Source organism: Odocoileus virginianus, chromosome 21, assembly GCF_023699985.2.
Source record: "Odocoileus virginianus isolate 20LAN1187 ecotype Illinois chromosome 21, Ovbor_1.2, whole genome shotgun sequence".
NCBI lineage: Eukaryota > Metazoa > Chordata > Mammalia > Artiodactyla > Cervidae > Odocoileus > Odocoileus virginianus.
Window position 1 is genome coordinate 49,637,078 of NC_069694.1, and position 15,173 is coordinate 49,652,250.

Below are 15,173 nucleotides of genomic sequence, written 5' to 3' on the forward strand. Positions count from 1 at the left end.
TAGAAATATTTTGTATACACATTTTTAGGAACATCGTATACAATAATAGGAAGGTGTGAAAGTAGCTCAGTCATGTTTGACTCATTTCAACTCCCCGCTGTCTGACTCTATATGATCCATGGAATTCTCCAGGCCAGAACACTGGAGTGGGTAGCCTTTCCCTTCTCCAGTGGATCTTCCCGACCCAGGAATAGAACTGGGGTCTCCTGCATTGCAGGTGGATTCTTTACCAACTGAGCTATCAGGGAAGCCCAATAGGAAGCAGAGGTGGATGTCTTTTTGTTGGCTTTTTTATTGCTACCAATCCATCTGCATCCATCTGCCTCATGCATGTGTGCTCAGTTGTGTAACCCCATGGACCGCAGCCCACCAAGTTTTTCCGTCCATGGACTTTTCCAGGCAAGAACACTGGAGTGGGTTGCCATTTCCTTCTCCTTTTTTGTTGGAGATTAATCAAATAATCCCACACAAAGTTAGCAGGCTTGCTTACCGTGCATCACATGTCTTTCATTCTTTTTTAATATAAAGTAATATGGTCATAGTAATACTTACTGTTAGCGGGCCAGTTCGAAGGGGAATAACCTTTCAAAGGTAGAAGCTCTACCTCATTGATAGATGATGGTCCAAAGAAAGTACTACATGCAATAAAAGTATCCAATTCAAAGTCTAGGGTTTTTGAAACCACCCAAAGATCATCTGAAAAGACAAACACTTTTACAGGTCTCAGAACAATGCTCAATCCAAAGCTACCTTGGATTTTCTTTGATGCTTAGTCCTACAATTTTTGAAGAAAAAAAAAAAATGTGGTTATTGTAATTGACATGATTCCACCCAAACAGAGAGCTGAAGTCATAACATTTCATTTCCATGACTTTAACTCAATTTTATGCTTTTAAAGTTACTTCATAATTATTAAAAAAAAAAACTATAAATAAAAACATCTAACTCATTTTTCTCTTATAAAACAGTTTTATAGCTCTGCCCTTTAATGGTTTCCATGTTCAAATAAATTTGGCAATCTGTGGACAGAATACAAGTTCTCTTAATAGACTTCCAGTTAACAGATGCTCCAGATTAATTAATGTTCTCCTTTCTTCTCCACAGTACACTGAGCACTCAGCTAGGAGGCTACTTTCCAGACTACCCCTGCATTATTTCTACCATCAGTTTGAATTTACACCTACGAAGAGTCAACTGCATTTGTTGTAAAGCTTACTTATAATATTAATAGCTGTATTTGCTACTATACTTTTATAACTTCCCTCGTGGCTCAGACGGTAAAGCGGCTGCCTACAATGAGGGAGACCCAGGTTCAAGTCCTTGGTCGGGAAGATCCTCTGGAGAAGGAAATGGCAACCCACTCCAGTACTCTTGCCTGGAAAATCCCATGGACGGAGGAGCGTGGTAGGCTACAGCCCATGAGGTTGCAAAGAGTCGGAGACGACTGAGCAACTTCACTCACTCACTCATACCTAATTTATTTAAAAATATCTGCCAATTGAGGTAACATATACTTAAGCAATTTCCTATTTGCAAATACTTTTTTATTTAATATTCACAATTTTTAAAAAGATCTCCAATTCAAAATAGTTGACAGAAGAAAAGTCTCCTTTCTCCCTAAATCCTATTGAAATGATAGAAGAAATATGAAATTCAAATCCAGTACAGTACTGGAAAACACCAGCAGTGTGGCAGGAAAAGCCAGACTTATTTCAGAGATTCTTAAGGAAGTCACAAAGGGAATGGGACGAAAAGGATGATCACATCTTACAAAGCTGGGAAACCACTAATCCTTCAAAGGTAGAAAGGAATTCTGAAAACACACACACAGAGTTTCCCCCAACAGATTCCTACGTTAACTCCAAGCTTATCAACCAAGGAATTACGGGTACAGAAGGCCAACTGGGACATTATTTAATAGATGATGGAATAATCCTATCACTCTTGGAGCAGTTGACTCCAGGATCTATCCTGAGGTTAAACTCTGGGGAAAAACCTGAGGCTACCAAGAGGACTTTGAGCATGAGAAGCGGGGCAGCAGCCCGCGTGACTGCTAAGCACCCAGGACAGGATAGATCAGAGTCCATCAGCGGGTCATGTCTCTATGGGAATTTTGTTTTTTAAGTAAAACACAATAATCTATGTTAGGTTCTGGGTCAACAGACATTTTAAATGTCAGATAGATACTATTATTATTACTACTATTTTACACATGAGGGAAGATAGTCACTATATATATATATATTTATCAACAAAAGATTACATGAAAAATATATAAGAACTATAAGATTATAAACAACAGAATAATAAAATGGGTAAGAAGAAATACATAACTCATAAATGCATGAAAAGCTATTCAACATCCCTGGCAAGCAGAGAAGTGCAAACTCAAACCACAATGAGATCACTTTATGCTCATTTGAGTATGCTGAGTCACCGACAGGAGTATAAATTGATGTAACCGCTTTAGGAATCAGTTTGGCTCTACAGCCTACAGGTTTGTGTGGCATTTTCATTCCTAGGATTCTATCTAAAAGAAACTCTTGCACATCTACAGGATAGTATAATAATATTTACGGCACACTGTTCACAATGACAAAACTTAGAAACCAAATGGTCATCTATGGAAGCGGGAATGAATGAACTATGGCACAGTCACAAAATAAAATACTATACACAAAACACGTAATCTAGACTAGATTTTAGATCAACATCAATAACATCTATATACTACAGCAATATATTATACTATTCAGTGAAAAAGATAAATTCTATAAGATTACTTACAGAACTATATCACTTGAATAACATTTTAAAAACCTTAAAACTTAAAATATGCTTTCTAAGGAATTCATTTATATAAACATATACAAAGGAAAGCAAGATGTTGATGAACACAGGGATGAAAATGCTAACTGCCTTAGGTTAGGAGAAACAACTAGATAAGTTAGTGGGGTTTCTTTGTATGAACTATAGGTAGCTATAATAGGTACCAGATTTAGCTTTGCTTTGTTGATTCACTTTTATCATTTAAAATAACTAATCAAATAACTAAAGCAAGCTGCTGCTGCTATGTTGCTTCAGTCGTGTCCGACTCTGTGCGACCCCATAGACGGCAGCCCACCAGGCTCCCCCGTCCCTGGGACTTTCCAGGCAAGAACACTGGAGTGGGCTGCCATTTCTTTCTCCCATGCATAAAAGTGAAAAGGGAAAGTGAAGTCACTCAGTCGTGTCCGACTCGTAGCGACCCCATGGACTGCAGCCCACCAGGCCCCTCCATCCATGGGATTTTCCAGGCAAGAGTACTGGAGTGGGGTGCCATTGCCTTCTCCTAAAGCAGGCTAGGTGAGAATAAATCACAAGAGTAGGTCATGAAACCAAGATAGTAATTAACCCAAATTAGTGTACATAAGGTCCTTAGAAAAATAATTTATTAAGAACTTTATTTCCAAATATACAAAATCTGGGGTCCAGTGTGGTCATGTTGTGCAGCAATGACAGAAGTATCAATAAACTCTACATTTTCAGCTTATTTTTGACATTAAGTTCAGGATACAATTCGTCTAGTATACTTATGATGCCAAGAACTCATGTGACTTTTTAAACAAAATTAAACAGTTTTTGACAGCTTATAATAAAGTTTTTAAAAAATAAAATTTAAAATTTATTTTCTAGAGGTGAGGGGAAGAATTAAATATGCTTTTTTCAAAAGAAATGGTTTATTATACAATAATTCACAGTATATACTATGAAACTGTACTTTTAAAAATCTCTTTAATACAAAAAAAAAAAAGTCTCTTTAATACAAAGAATTTACAGAGCTGTATGTAACTGAGATGGGGCTTCCAGTGGCTCAGGGGTAAAGAATCTGCCTGCCAATACAGGAGACAGAGTCAGGTTCGATCTCTGGGTCAGGAAGATCCCCTGGAGGAGGAAATGGCAACCCACTCCAGTGTTGTTGCCTGGAAAATTCAATGGACAGAGGAGCCTGGAGGGCTACCGTCCATGGGGTCATGAAAGAGTCGGACACGACGGAGCAACTTGAGCACGACGCAACACACATATAACTGAGAACAAGGCTAGACTCAGTCACAGCATCATCAGATCAACCCACCTTTGCTGTAAGTAGATGAACTTTCTTTCCGACTCAATTTAAGATAAAGTTTGCTCTTAGGTTCATTATAAAATTCAGGATCTACAGTAGTAAACTTCTTTAGTTTACCATACCGTTTTCTTTGAAAATCAAATCCTTTTCTGCAAAGTGAGTAAGAGACAAAACTGAATTTGAATATTAAGGTATGAACTTTAAGATATAATTGATATACACTATATTATTCCAGGTGTACATCATGCTTTATGTGTATACTGTGAAATTATCACCATAAGTCCAGTTAACATCCATCACCACACAGTCACAACGTTGTTTTCTTGTGAAAAAAATGAATGACATGTTGTTGTTTATTTTTAAATAAATTAAGGGGAATTCCCTGGTGGTCCAGTGATTAGGATTCCAAGCATTCACTGCTGGGACTTGGGTTTGATCCCTGGCTGGGGAACTAAGATCCCACATCTGCAAGGCATACCAAATAAATAAATATATTGAATATTTTTCAAAAGTAATGAAGAACTCATTGCATGTATAAAATTTTTTTAAATAAAAGTTTTTTCTTGTAATAAAGAGAACTCTTACTCTCTTTATCAACTTTCAAATATACAGTAAAATAATATTAAGCACAGTCACCATGCTGTATATTACATCGGCAGGATTTATTTATTTTGCAACCAGAAGTTTAAAAGCACAAATGTTTTCTAAAAAATTTCTTTAAAATAGAGTATGAAGAGGAAAGAACCAAAGAGAGTGTATGTTTATACGCTTTTATATATTGTAGTTCTGATTAGTCACTAAGTCATGTCCGACTCTTTTGTGACCCCAGAGACTGTAGCCTCCATGGACTGTAACTGTGTAATTCCAGATGTTCAAGCTGGATTTAGAAAAGGCAGAGGAACCAGATATCAAATAGACAATGTCCACTGGATCATCAAAAAAGCAAGAGAGTTCCAGAAATACATCTACTTCTGCTTTACTGACTATGCTAAAGCCTTTGACTGTGTGGATCACAATAAACTGTGGAAAATTCTTAAAGAGATGGGAATACCAGACGACTTTATCTGCCTCCTGAGAAATCTGTATGCAGGTCAAGAAGGACAGTTAGAACTGGACATGAACAACAGACTGGTTCCAAATTAGGAAAGGAGTATGTCAAGGCTGTATATTGTCACCCTGCTTATTTAACTTATATGCAGAGTACATTATGAGAAGTGCTGGGCTGGAGGAAGCACAAGCTGGAATCAAGACTGCTGGGAGAAATATCAATAACCCCAGACATGCAGATGACACCATCCTTATGGCAGAAAGTGAAGAGGAACTAAAAAGCCTCTTGATGAAAGCGAAAGAGGAGAGTGAAAAAGCTGGCTTAAAACTCAACACTCAGAAAATGAAGATCATGGCATACAGTCCCATCACTTCATGGCAAATAGATGGGGAAACAATGGAAACAGTGGCAGACTTTATTTGGGAGAGGCTCCAAAATCACTGCAGATGGTGATTGCAGCCATGAAATTAAAAGATGCTTGCTCCTTGGAAGAAAAGTTATGACCAACCTAGACAGCATATTAAAGAGCAGAGACATTACTTTGCCAACAAAGGTCTGTCTAGTCAAAGCTATGGTTTTTCCAGTAGTCATGTATGGATGTGAGAGTTGGACTATAAAGAAAGCTGAGCACCAAAGGATTGATTCTTTTGAACTGTGGTGTTGGAGAAGACTCTTGAGAGTCCCTTGAACTGCAAGGAGATCAAACCAGTCCATCCTTAAAAGAAATCAGTCCTGAATATTCACTGGAAGGACTAATGCTGAAGCTGAAACTCCAATACTGGCCACCTGATGTGAAGAACTGACTCATTTGAAAAGACTGATGCTGGGAAAGACTGAAGGCAGGAAGAGAAGGAGACAACAGAGGATGAGATGGTTGGATGGCACCACCAACTCAATGGACATGAGTTTGAGCATGTTGGTGGGAGTCGGTGATGAACAGGGAAGCCTGGCATGCTGCAGTCCATGGGGTCGCAAAGAGTCCGACATGACTGAGCAACTGAACTGAACTGAACTGGACTGGACTGTAGCCCACCAGGCTCCTCTGTCCATGAGATTTCCCAGGCAAAAATACTGGAGTGGGTTGCCATTTCTTCTCCAGGGGATCTTCCTGACCCAGGGACCAAACCTACATCTCTTTCAACTCGTGCATTGGCAGGTGAGTTCTTTACCACTGAGCCATCTGGGAAGCCCACGTTCATATGTATATATACACAATAAAAATATATTGTGTCAAATACAAGCCTCACAGAAACATCATTAGTTTTAAAAGAGACAGATAGGAATAGTGTTTAAAAGAAAGAATACTTCAGTTTCTATACCTGTAAAATGCAATAATAGATTATATTTCCATAGCTTATGACAATGAAATGAAATAATATTGCAGTGTTTAGAAGAGTACCTGACATATAGCAGCTCCCAATAAATGCTGTTATTATTAAATTACCATCCAAATGCTCATTATTTTATTTTTTGGGTAGTTCAACTTTTATAAGGACTGTTTCCAAAAAGTAGCATTCTGTGATCCTATAAACTATGTAGTTGAGGTTTGTGAATGATCACTATGTATTATCCTGCACTGATACAAATTATTCTTGGGATTTGTTTCACAGAGTTTTCCTTAGGATTATGATTAATGTAAAAGTGGTTAGAAAAATGGCATTCCTGCCAGTAATCCTGACATTGCTGACACTGCTCAATGTTTGTTTAATGTGGTTTAGTTGCTAAGTCGTGTCCCACTCTTTGTGACCCAATGGACTGTAACCCACCAGGCTCCTCTGTCCACGGGATCTTCCAGGTAAGAATACTGGAGTGGGTTACCATTTCTTTCTCCGGGGGATCTTCCTGACCCAGGGATCAAACATGTATCTCCTGCATCTCCTGCATTTGCAGGCAGATTCTTTACCACGGGGCCACCCCAAATGTCTGCTCAACATTTAGAGGGGACCAACAACAGCTTTAGAGAGTTATTCTCATTTTATAATTATAAAAAACTGAGGTATCTTTTAGATATTTTTCCTAACTCAATCTCTTTGAAAACTGGTGATAATTCTGTGAGGTTACTATTTTGATATGATTAGAGGCAGTTAGTTAGCATCATAAAACATACCTCACGAAAAGTTGGCATTCCTCATAGAGGGGTATCTTTTGACTTCTTAAGTATAAGCCAATGCTTTTTATATCACTTAAAACCATGCTAGGTAGAGATTTTTCCTGTGTTAAATATCCTGGGGTCATTTCTTCAAACCACTTAAAAAATTTACATTGGTCAGCTTTGGGTCCATCACAAGTATAAAAGAGACGACCCTGAGGGGACAAAGATATTGAAACTTAGTGAGAAAAATAATGTTTATTTATTTATTTTACTATTTTAGTACCATGTTTGTCAAGACTTTTCTAAAGGCTGCTTGGAGACTTCTCCAATATTATTTATGAATTCTTGCTTTTGCAACTAAATTTAAATCCAGATTTACATACTCAACTAACGATGAAGTGGAATATGCAAGCAGTGGAGGAAAGTTGTATTATGACTGAAAGTACAGTTACGAGTACAAACCATCAGTCAACATTACACACATTTTACTAACTTAACTTCTTCCATAATAATGTTATCAGCAATATGAAATAAGTCAGCTTGCTTCTCTATTCCTCTGGCCTTACCAGTTTTATTACTCGTACTAGAGACCAGTTTCAGCCCTTACTTTCATTTTTTTTTTTTTCTTTCAGCCCTTACTTCCTCCAGGCTCATCTCTGCATTCTCTAAGCCCACAGGTTGGGACACAGTCCCTTCTAAGTGCCCTTCCTGTAATTTGCGCATCCCTCCTATTTTATAAATTCCAGTATTATATAAAATTTCCTTTTACATCTTTTTCTCCATCTACTACTATGCAGCAAGTTCCCAAGCAATCTGAAAGCTGATCTTAACTCATATTTTTGTATCCTCGAACGCAGACCATCTTTCAGGAAAAATGTACCGAGTGTTAACTATGTCAGTTACTAATGCCTCAAGCAGAAGACTCCTAGTCAAGACTTAACACTTTAAACTTTTTGTAAAGCAACAGGTACTAAGCCTTTTATAAACAAGTAAGTCTAATAAAAGGAGGGGAAGAGGGAAAAATACCTTATTTGGACCTTCTTTTTTAACCATGACCAGTTTTGCAGGCTGCTGATGATGGCAGGATGGCACATTATTTTCTACATTTTTCAGTTTGTCTCCATTTGATGATGTGTAAAATGATATGTCAACTTTTGAAAGAGCCTTGTGCAACCTTTGTGCCAATCCAAATAGCAATATATTTAAATGTTCTACAAAAAATTTTTTTAAAGGTAATTTAAAAATATACACAGATGAAAATTAAATACAAAATAATTTCACGTATCAGATATATACTATTAGTTAAATCTGAAAATAGCCTTTTGACTGTAATATAACATTAACATCCATTTTTAAAAATACAAGTATTACTCATCATACACCATACTTAAAATTTCCTACTTGATTTATCAAAACTACCTGTAACACTTTAAAAAAAATTTTTACACTACATCTTGAAAAAGATAATGCTGTCATTTCCCACTCTTAAAACTCAATTTTGATCTGAAATATGTTACTGTCAAAACCTGGATTAAATACATAGAAAATAGCAAATCTCAAGTAGAAATTTAATGTAAAAATTCATAATATAAGATACTACACTTTCTCACAGTTATACTATCGACATTAAGCAGCAGTCAATCATAATAAAATAATCTCGTCTCATACCTGTGAGACAAGATGTAAAAATCTGCTTATAATGAGCAGGAGACTGAAAAACAGCTGGTATGTGAATGTGCCTTTGGGGAAGACATGCAGATTTTACATTCTGCCCACTTGGGAAGCATAGCTCAGAGTCATTTACCTCCTGAAATGGAATAATTCAAGTTATTACAATAACTCCAGAAAAATACTGTTTATTAATAAGCAAATTCTACAGATAATATTAAATTTTTCTTTTGATTTCCAGAATCCATGAAAATCATTTTCTAATTTTAAATGAGAAACTGAGTGTAGTGGGAAAGGCTATGACATGGCACTTTTAATGATAAATAAGACTAACTTTTCTTGTCTGTCCCTTAATAAGTTTTTAAATATTTTTGTAGGAAAAAGTTAACTGATGTCAATGAATCATGATGTATCTCTACTTCTGGTCACAACTATAGTAAGAATTGTTCATAACCAATGTAAACAGGAGGTACCTTTATCCTAATAATGATCTGGTCAGCAAAACTGAGCTGATAGTAAAAAATGAAAATAATGGTAATAGTAGTGGTGGAAGTCATGGTGGAAACAGAACTATAATTTAAGTACCTTTTATGTGCCAGATACTGCACCAGACACTTTCGAATATGCAATTTAGTGTTTACAACCTCTAGAAAGGTCTTATGTCAAAGAAGATGTGACGGACTTTCCTGGTGATCCAGTGGCTAAGACTCCGTGCTCCCAAGGCAGGGGCCTGGGTTTGATTCCTGATCAGGGAACTAAGATTCCACGGGCCACAACTAAGACTGGGTGCAGCCAAATCAATCCATTAAATAAATAAAAAGAACTTTAAAAAAAAAAATGTGACTGTAGCAAGAGTTTTGGAAACTCTAAAAAAAAAAAAAAACCCAAAGCCACTGGCCTCAAGACTAAAATCATTTCACTTGTATGACTTTGGTAATTCTTTTGCTGAAATTCAGATAAGTACTGGAAAAGATGCACCAAGAAAACACTGGTACATTTCCTCACCTGTAAATCTCCTGTTACACTGCAGTTGTAGCAGGCATACTCTCCTAACATATTTTGAATTTCCTCAGTCTTAGAAGCCTGGTTTATATTCAAAGAAAATGTCTTCCTTCTGCAAACCGAATCTTGACTGCTAAAATCCTGCTGCTGCTGAAGCATGTGTTTTATCATTTGTAAATGCACAGACTCTAAAGAACTTTCATTCACAGCATCACTCTCTCTTGCACCTGTGTTACTAAAATGCATCCCAGAAACAGCCTCAGCATGGAAGCCATCTGTTACTTTCTCATCAACTCTGTTTGGAGTAGTCAAGTTGCACTGGCGTATATTTTGATATTTCTGCCACTTGCTTTGAGTAGATGTATTATCAAGAAGTGAAGCATCACCTGGAGTCACTTCCCTAGATTTGTTAGGGAAAGAAGCCTCACTTTGGTCCTTGGGCCCAAAGCTAGAAGAAGGAACTGCTGACTCTTCACACAAGCTGCGTATGGGAGAACCAGAAGCCTTTAGCCTGTCGCAGCCCATCATGGATGAACGAGAGTCTAAGTCAGGTGGCCCGCTGGCAGGGGGAGCTCGGGTTCTACTTACTTCGAAGGAAAGCCTTTGAAGGTTCTTATTCTCCAGAGAACTTGATTTTTTCATTACTGAAAAAAAGAGCTAATTAAAAATGTATTACAGGTATCATTCAATCTTTAGAAAACAGTGGGTATCCATACAAAAAAGCAAAAAGTACCAACATGCCTTGTACCAGGAAATCACATTTCCTTTTAAAAATTTTTAATGGTTTTGGTCTTTAAAAAATAAAGATTTCAAACATTTTAGACTCTGAAACTTTTTTAAGGTTGATAAATTTGAAATCCTTCTCTTTTTCTTTTCTTTCTTAGCTAATAATTTCCCACTCACCACCATCACCACAAGTACACCCACCCCCAAAATACTGCATTATATTTATATAACACTGAACTTTTCAAGTACTTTACAACCAAGAAGGGATTCATCATTCTCACTTTACAGATGAGGTTGCCAACCAAGGCCTAGAGGTAACATAACTACCAACTGGCAGAGTTAAGAAAGTTAAGACAGAAAACCAAAGCTAGGTTTTATTCTCAACTTTATATTCCTTCTCCAGAGACTGAAGTTCAAGGTTTATTTATTGATGTGATGTAACCTCTCTTATATATTTATTACATTCATGGATTAATATGTTGACCTTCAAGGTAAAGAAGAGTTTTAGCTTTATTTTGATACATTGTTATGTGATAAGAGCTCAACTGTGGTAAACTCATGTTATAGCAGATTTTGGCTGAGTATTAGAATTCCTTTCAGCATCATGAGTAGTTGATATATTCCTGAAAATATTAAAAGCAGTAATATTTGCTGAATAAATAGTAATACTGTATGAGAACTATATAAGCTTAAAGTTTTTACCTAAAATGCTATGGTTCCCTATTTTATAATAATGTTCCTTCTTGACAGAGGTTCTGTTTTGTTGGAAATAAACCTTGGCGGTCACTTGGGAAGGTAGCAGGACAGCAGGTAAGTCAATGACATTCTTTTATAAAGTGTTATGATGTAATCCTAACAAATTGATTAAGCAACATTGACAGAAAAGTTAACACCTGATTAAATAGTAACAGTCATGGTAGAACGGTGTAACTCATCTATATGTCACTGTGACTTCACTTGTTTTAGATACTCACTCTTCCCACAGACTCCTTCCTACCTCGTTTCCTCTACCATCCACACCCACTAAACCTTCTCCAACCCAATTATCCAGACACTTTAACAGCTTTTATATCATCCACCCATGACCAAAAAACTACCTACAATTTTACTCCTCACTCAGCCTAACTTCAGAATCAAGGGAAGATACATTGATGAGATTACAAGAAAAGAGAGAGGAACAGAAAAGTTAGTGGAAGAGATCCTACAGATGTATTATCTTACCAAGAAGCAGGAAATTACTCATAGGGAAGAGGTGTAGTGTGTGAAGACACAGAAGCCTGAGAAGGCACTTGAGGTCGCAGCGGTTGAAGAGCTCCCTGATAATGCCAGGACCCCAAAGCAAAAGAGGGGACGCTAAGAGGTTATGAGAAGGTCAACCATGATTGACATTCACAATGAATCCGCTCCCTGGGAGGGGAAGGGGCTACAGAGGGGCCAGGCTCTGGAGTTACAGCTGTGAGAAGTGTTGGCAATGGCAGAGGTCTGAGATGAGAAGATGAGAGGATAAAGAAGGTATCGGAGAGCTAGAAGGGAGTATTGGGTTTGGAAGTAAGAGGCATCCGCAACAGAAAAAGTCAAAGCAGAGTGTGGGAAGGCATGAGGGTATAAGACACTGAGTCTGGTTTCAAGGTTATTTTTAGTTTAGAAGCAATCTCTCAAATAAAAAATTTCATTTTACATGGACAGATAGATTAGAACCATATGGGAACAATTATCTTCGTTGAGAAAGTGAAGATTACCAGGTAAAGTTTGTGCTTTCAGGGGCTCCTCAGAGAATTCTAGCATGAAGTCATCATCTCTCGAGTTAAAACATAAAGTAGAAACAGGGCTTAATGTTGAGATCTTCTGTTCTGGTGACATCACCTATCCAGAAAGAAGACACAAAACTACAGACCAAAATCCTCTTATTGCGTTTTTTCCCTATAGTCTGAACAAATTCTAGTAACTGTATTATAAAAACAATGCTTTCAAGCACATTGTGTAGAGCTATAGTGGGGCAAAGTTTCTTCCAAATGGGGCAGGATAGAATAAATGCACTAAAATAAACAAGGATAGTGAAATACAGAACATAAAACCTGCTGGGTTTATTTGAAATGGGTCAGATTCTGATTTGGATTGATACGGGTTATGGGGATTTGGTTGTGAAGATCAGGTTCCAGTCTTAGGGACACAGGCTTAAGCAGACCTCATGTCTGGAGCTGTGAAGGCAACACTTCCTGCAAACCCAAGGCCTGAACAGCTTTTCTCTTTATGTCCTTAGGTCTAAGGCATATCTACAGTTGATCTAAACTTCAAAATATTGCTTCTAAATGGAATAAACCTTTTAAAATATATTCCATATCTGAACAGTCATATCATTCTCTATGTTATTCTCTTCCTAATAGGATATAATTTTGTTGCTACTTCTAGAAATTAATCACCTTAAAAATCTAATATGAGTTGCAGTGCTTTGTGATAACCTACAGGGGTGGGGTGGAGTGGGAGGTGACAGGGAGGTTCAAGAGAGAGGGGACATATCTGTATCTATGGCTGATTCATGTTGATGTATGGCAGAAACCAATGCAACATTGTAAAGCAATTATCCTCCAATGAAAAAAAATCTAGTATGAATTGAACAGAACAACTGGGCCCAGGGACTCAAAACCAGCTGGAATCAGGGCTTCTGCTGCCACTAACTCTGGCTCTTCTCTGAAAGTCTGCTTCTGTGTCTTTCCCAGTAGACCAGACTCCTCTGCGTGGCAGAAAGCACAGCCCACTTGAAGAGTTCCTAAGATCTCCACCATTGACCGCTGTGACAGACGCTGTTGCTGTCCTGCCATGTCTCCCTGGCCTACCTCTGAGGTCATCTACAGTTGGGAAATCGCTCCTCTACCTGTCCCAGGCTTCCTACCTCAAGCATCTACATCTTTCTGTCTGAGGACAGTGGCTGGGACAGCAGGTAGGGCAGGCCAAACGTGCCAGGAGGTTAATATGACCAAGAGTAACCTTCAGTCAAATATAGATGGGAACTGGTGTATGAATACCTAACTTTTCTATTCTTCAGGGAGGACAATCCTGGAGGACAATCCTGAGTTTTGTTTTACAGGAGGCCTCTTAGTGGGTGCCCACTACGACGCAACACCTTTTATTACTGCTTTCTTCCCCATCTCCCAGTGTGACTGTGTTTGGAGATGGGGCCTTTGAGAGGTAATCAAGGCTAAAGAGTGGTACCCTGATCCACCAGCATTAGTGTCCTTACAAGAAGACGATCTCACTCTCTTGCACTCTCTTTACCCATGTGCACACGCCAAGGAAGTATGCATGAGGACACAGTGAGAAGGTAGCTGTCCGTACGCCAGGAATAGAGTTCTCATCAGAAACTTCATCTTGGACTTCTACCCTCCAGAACTGTGACAAAATTAATTTCTGTTGTTTAAGTCACTCATGCTCCGTTACAGCAGCCCTAGCAGACTAATAGAGCCCTGCAGCTGACTCCACTCAGTAAAGCCCACTTCAGTTCACTTTGTTATGTCAGAAATCCAGGTGGCCTTCTCCTCCCCTTCCTTCACTCTGCTCTCTACAGCCAATCTAGCAACATCCATGCTTCTGACTCCAAAATTTATCTTAAACCTAATTACCAACTCCTCTATACTTTCACTGCCACAGTCTCTTCTTCAAGTCACTGTCATCTACAGCTCATTTTAACTGGTTTCCTTGCTTCCACCACAGTGTCCATCAAGTCCATCTTCCACACAGCAGCCAACAAAACCTTTAAAAAATGTAAATGTAATGAGTTTTCTACTGAAACCCTTCAGTAATTTCCTAATGGAACACAGACCAATATTACAGCTCTTAATCTGACCTGCAAGACTTTGTGTATCTGGTCCTGCTCACTTTCCCAATTTCATTTGATTACTGCTTTCCCTGTGACTTTCCACAATCCAGCTACTATGGCCTCGTTCACATTCTTGAACCCACCCAGCTCTTCAATCTCAGGGTATTTACACTTGCTGTTTCTAAGATTCACCAAAATTTTTTACTCACAACTATTAAAACTGTTTAGGGGATTCCCTGGCAGTCCAATGGTTAGGACTCAACACTTTACTATCGGGGCTGGGTTCAATCCCTAATTATGGAACTAAAATCCCACAAACTGCAGGGTGTGGCCACAAAAACAAACAAACCAAAAAGAAAAACAACTTTGTTTACATTATACCTTATTTTTTTCCCACGAAGTCCTCTCTGTTGACTTAAAATTATAATCCAAATAATTATGTAAATGGTCTGAATCTTTAGGAGGGAAATCTAAAATTGCTGTGGGGCAGGAAAAAGCATGAATATTTTTATACACTAGTTTGTTTAATGTAAAATAACTTTTTAATATTATATTTTATTTATAATATACTTACAATCATTTTTAATCAAGTCCTTATTAAACTCAGCTATCACTTGAAAATTGTCTTCAATAGTAAAGCTAGTATCTCCTTTTGGAAAATTTTCTTCATTTGGGAACTAGAAAATAGAGATCCATTTATCAGTTTACAAAAAAGTGT

The 15,173-nt window shown here is 37.9% G+C and overlaps 1 protein-coding gene across 12 annotated transcripts in view; it reads right to left on the reverse strand.

Moving 5' to 3' along the window:
• ZGRF1 (zinc finger GRF-type containing 1) overlaps nucleotides 1-15,173 on the reverse strand; it is a 54,498-nt gene that overhangs the window by 15,637 nt on the left and 23,688 nt on the right. For 10 of the 12 annotated variants that reach the window (XM_020887932.2, XM_070452291.1, XM_070452292.1 and 7 more), the window contains 9 exons: nucleotides 15,030-15,132; nucleotides 14,837-14,934; nucleotides 12,381-12,504; nucleotides 9,919-10,559; nucleotides 8,914-9,052; nucleotides 8,272-8,456; nucleotides 7,261-7,457; nucleotides 4,115-4,254; nucleotides 553-696 (listed from right to left, as the gene is read on the reverse strand). In XM_020887932.2, coding sequence (XP_020743591.2) covers nucleotides 553-696; nucleotides 4,115-4,254; nucleotides 7,261-7,457; nucleotides 8,272-8,456; nucleotides 8,914-9,052; nucleotides 9,919-10,559; nucleotides 12,381-12,504; nucleotides 14,837-14,934; nucleotides 15,030-15,132 — 1,771 coding nt within the window. The remainder of the gene's footprint in view (nucleotides 1-552; nucleotides 697-4,114; nucleotides 4,255-7,260; nucleotides 7,458-8,271; nucleotides 8,457-8,913; nucleotides 9,053-9,918; nucleotides 10,560-12,380; nucleotides 12,505-14,836; nucleotides 14,935-15,029; nucleotides 15,133-15,173) is intronic. The other 2 variants (XM_020887937.2, XM_070452295.1) reach the window with 2 other exon arrangements.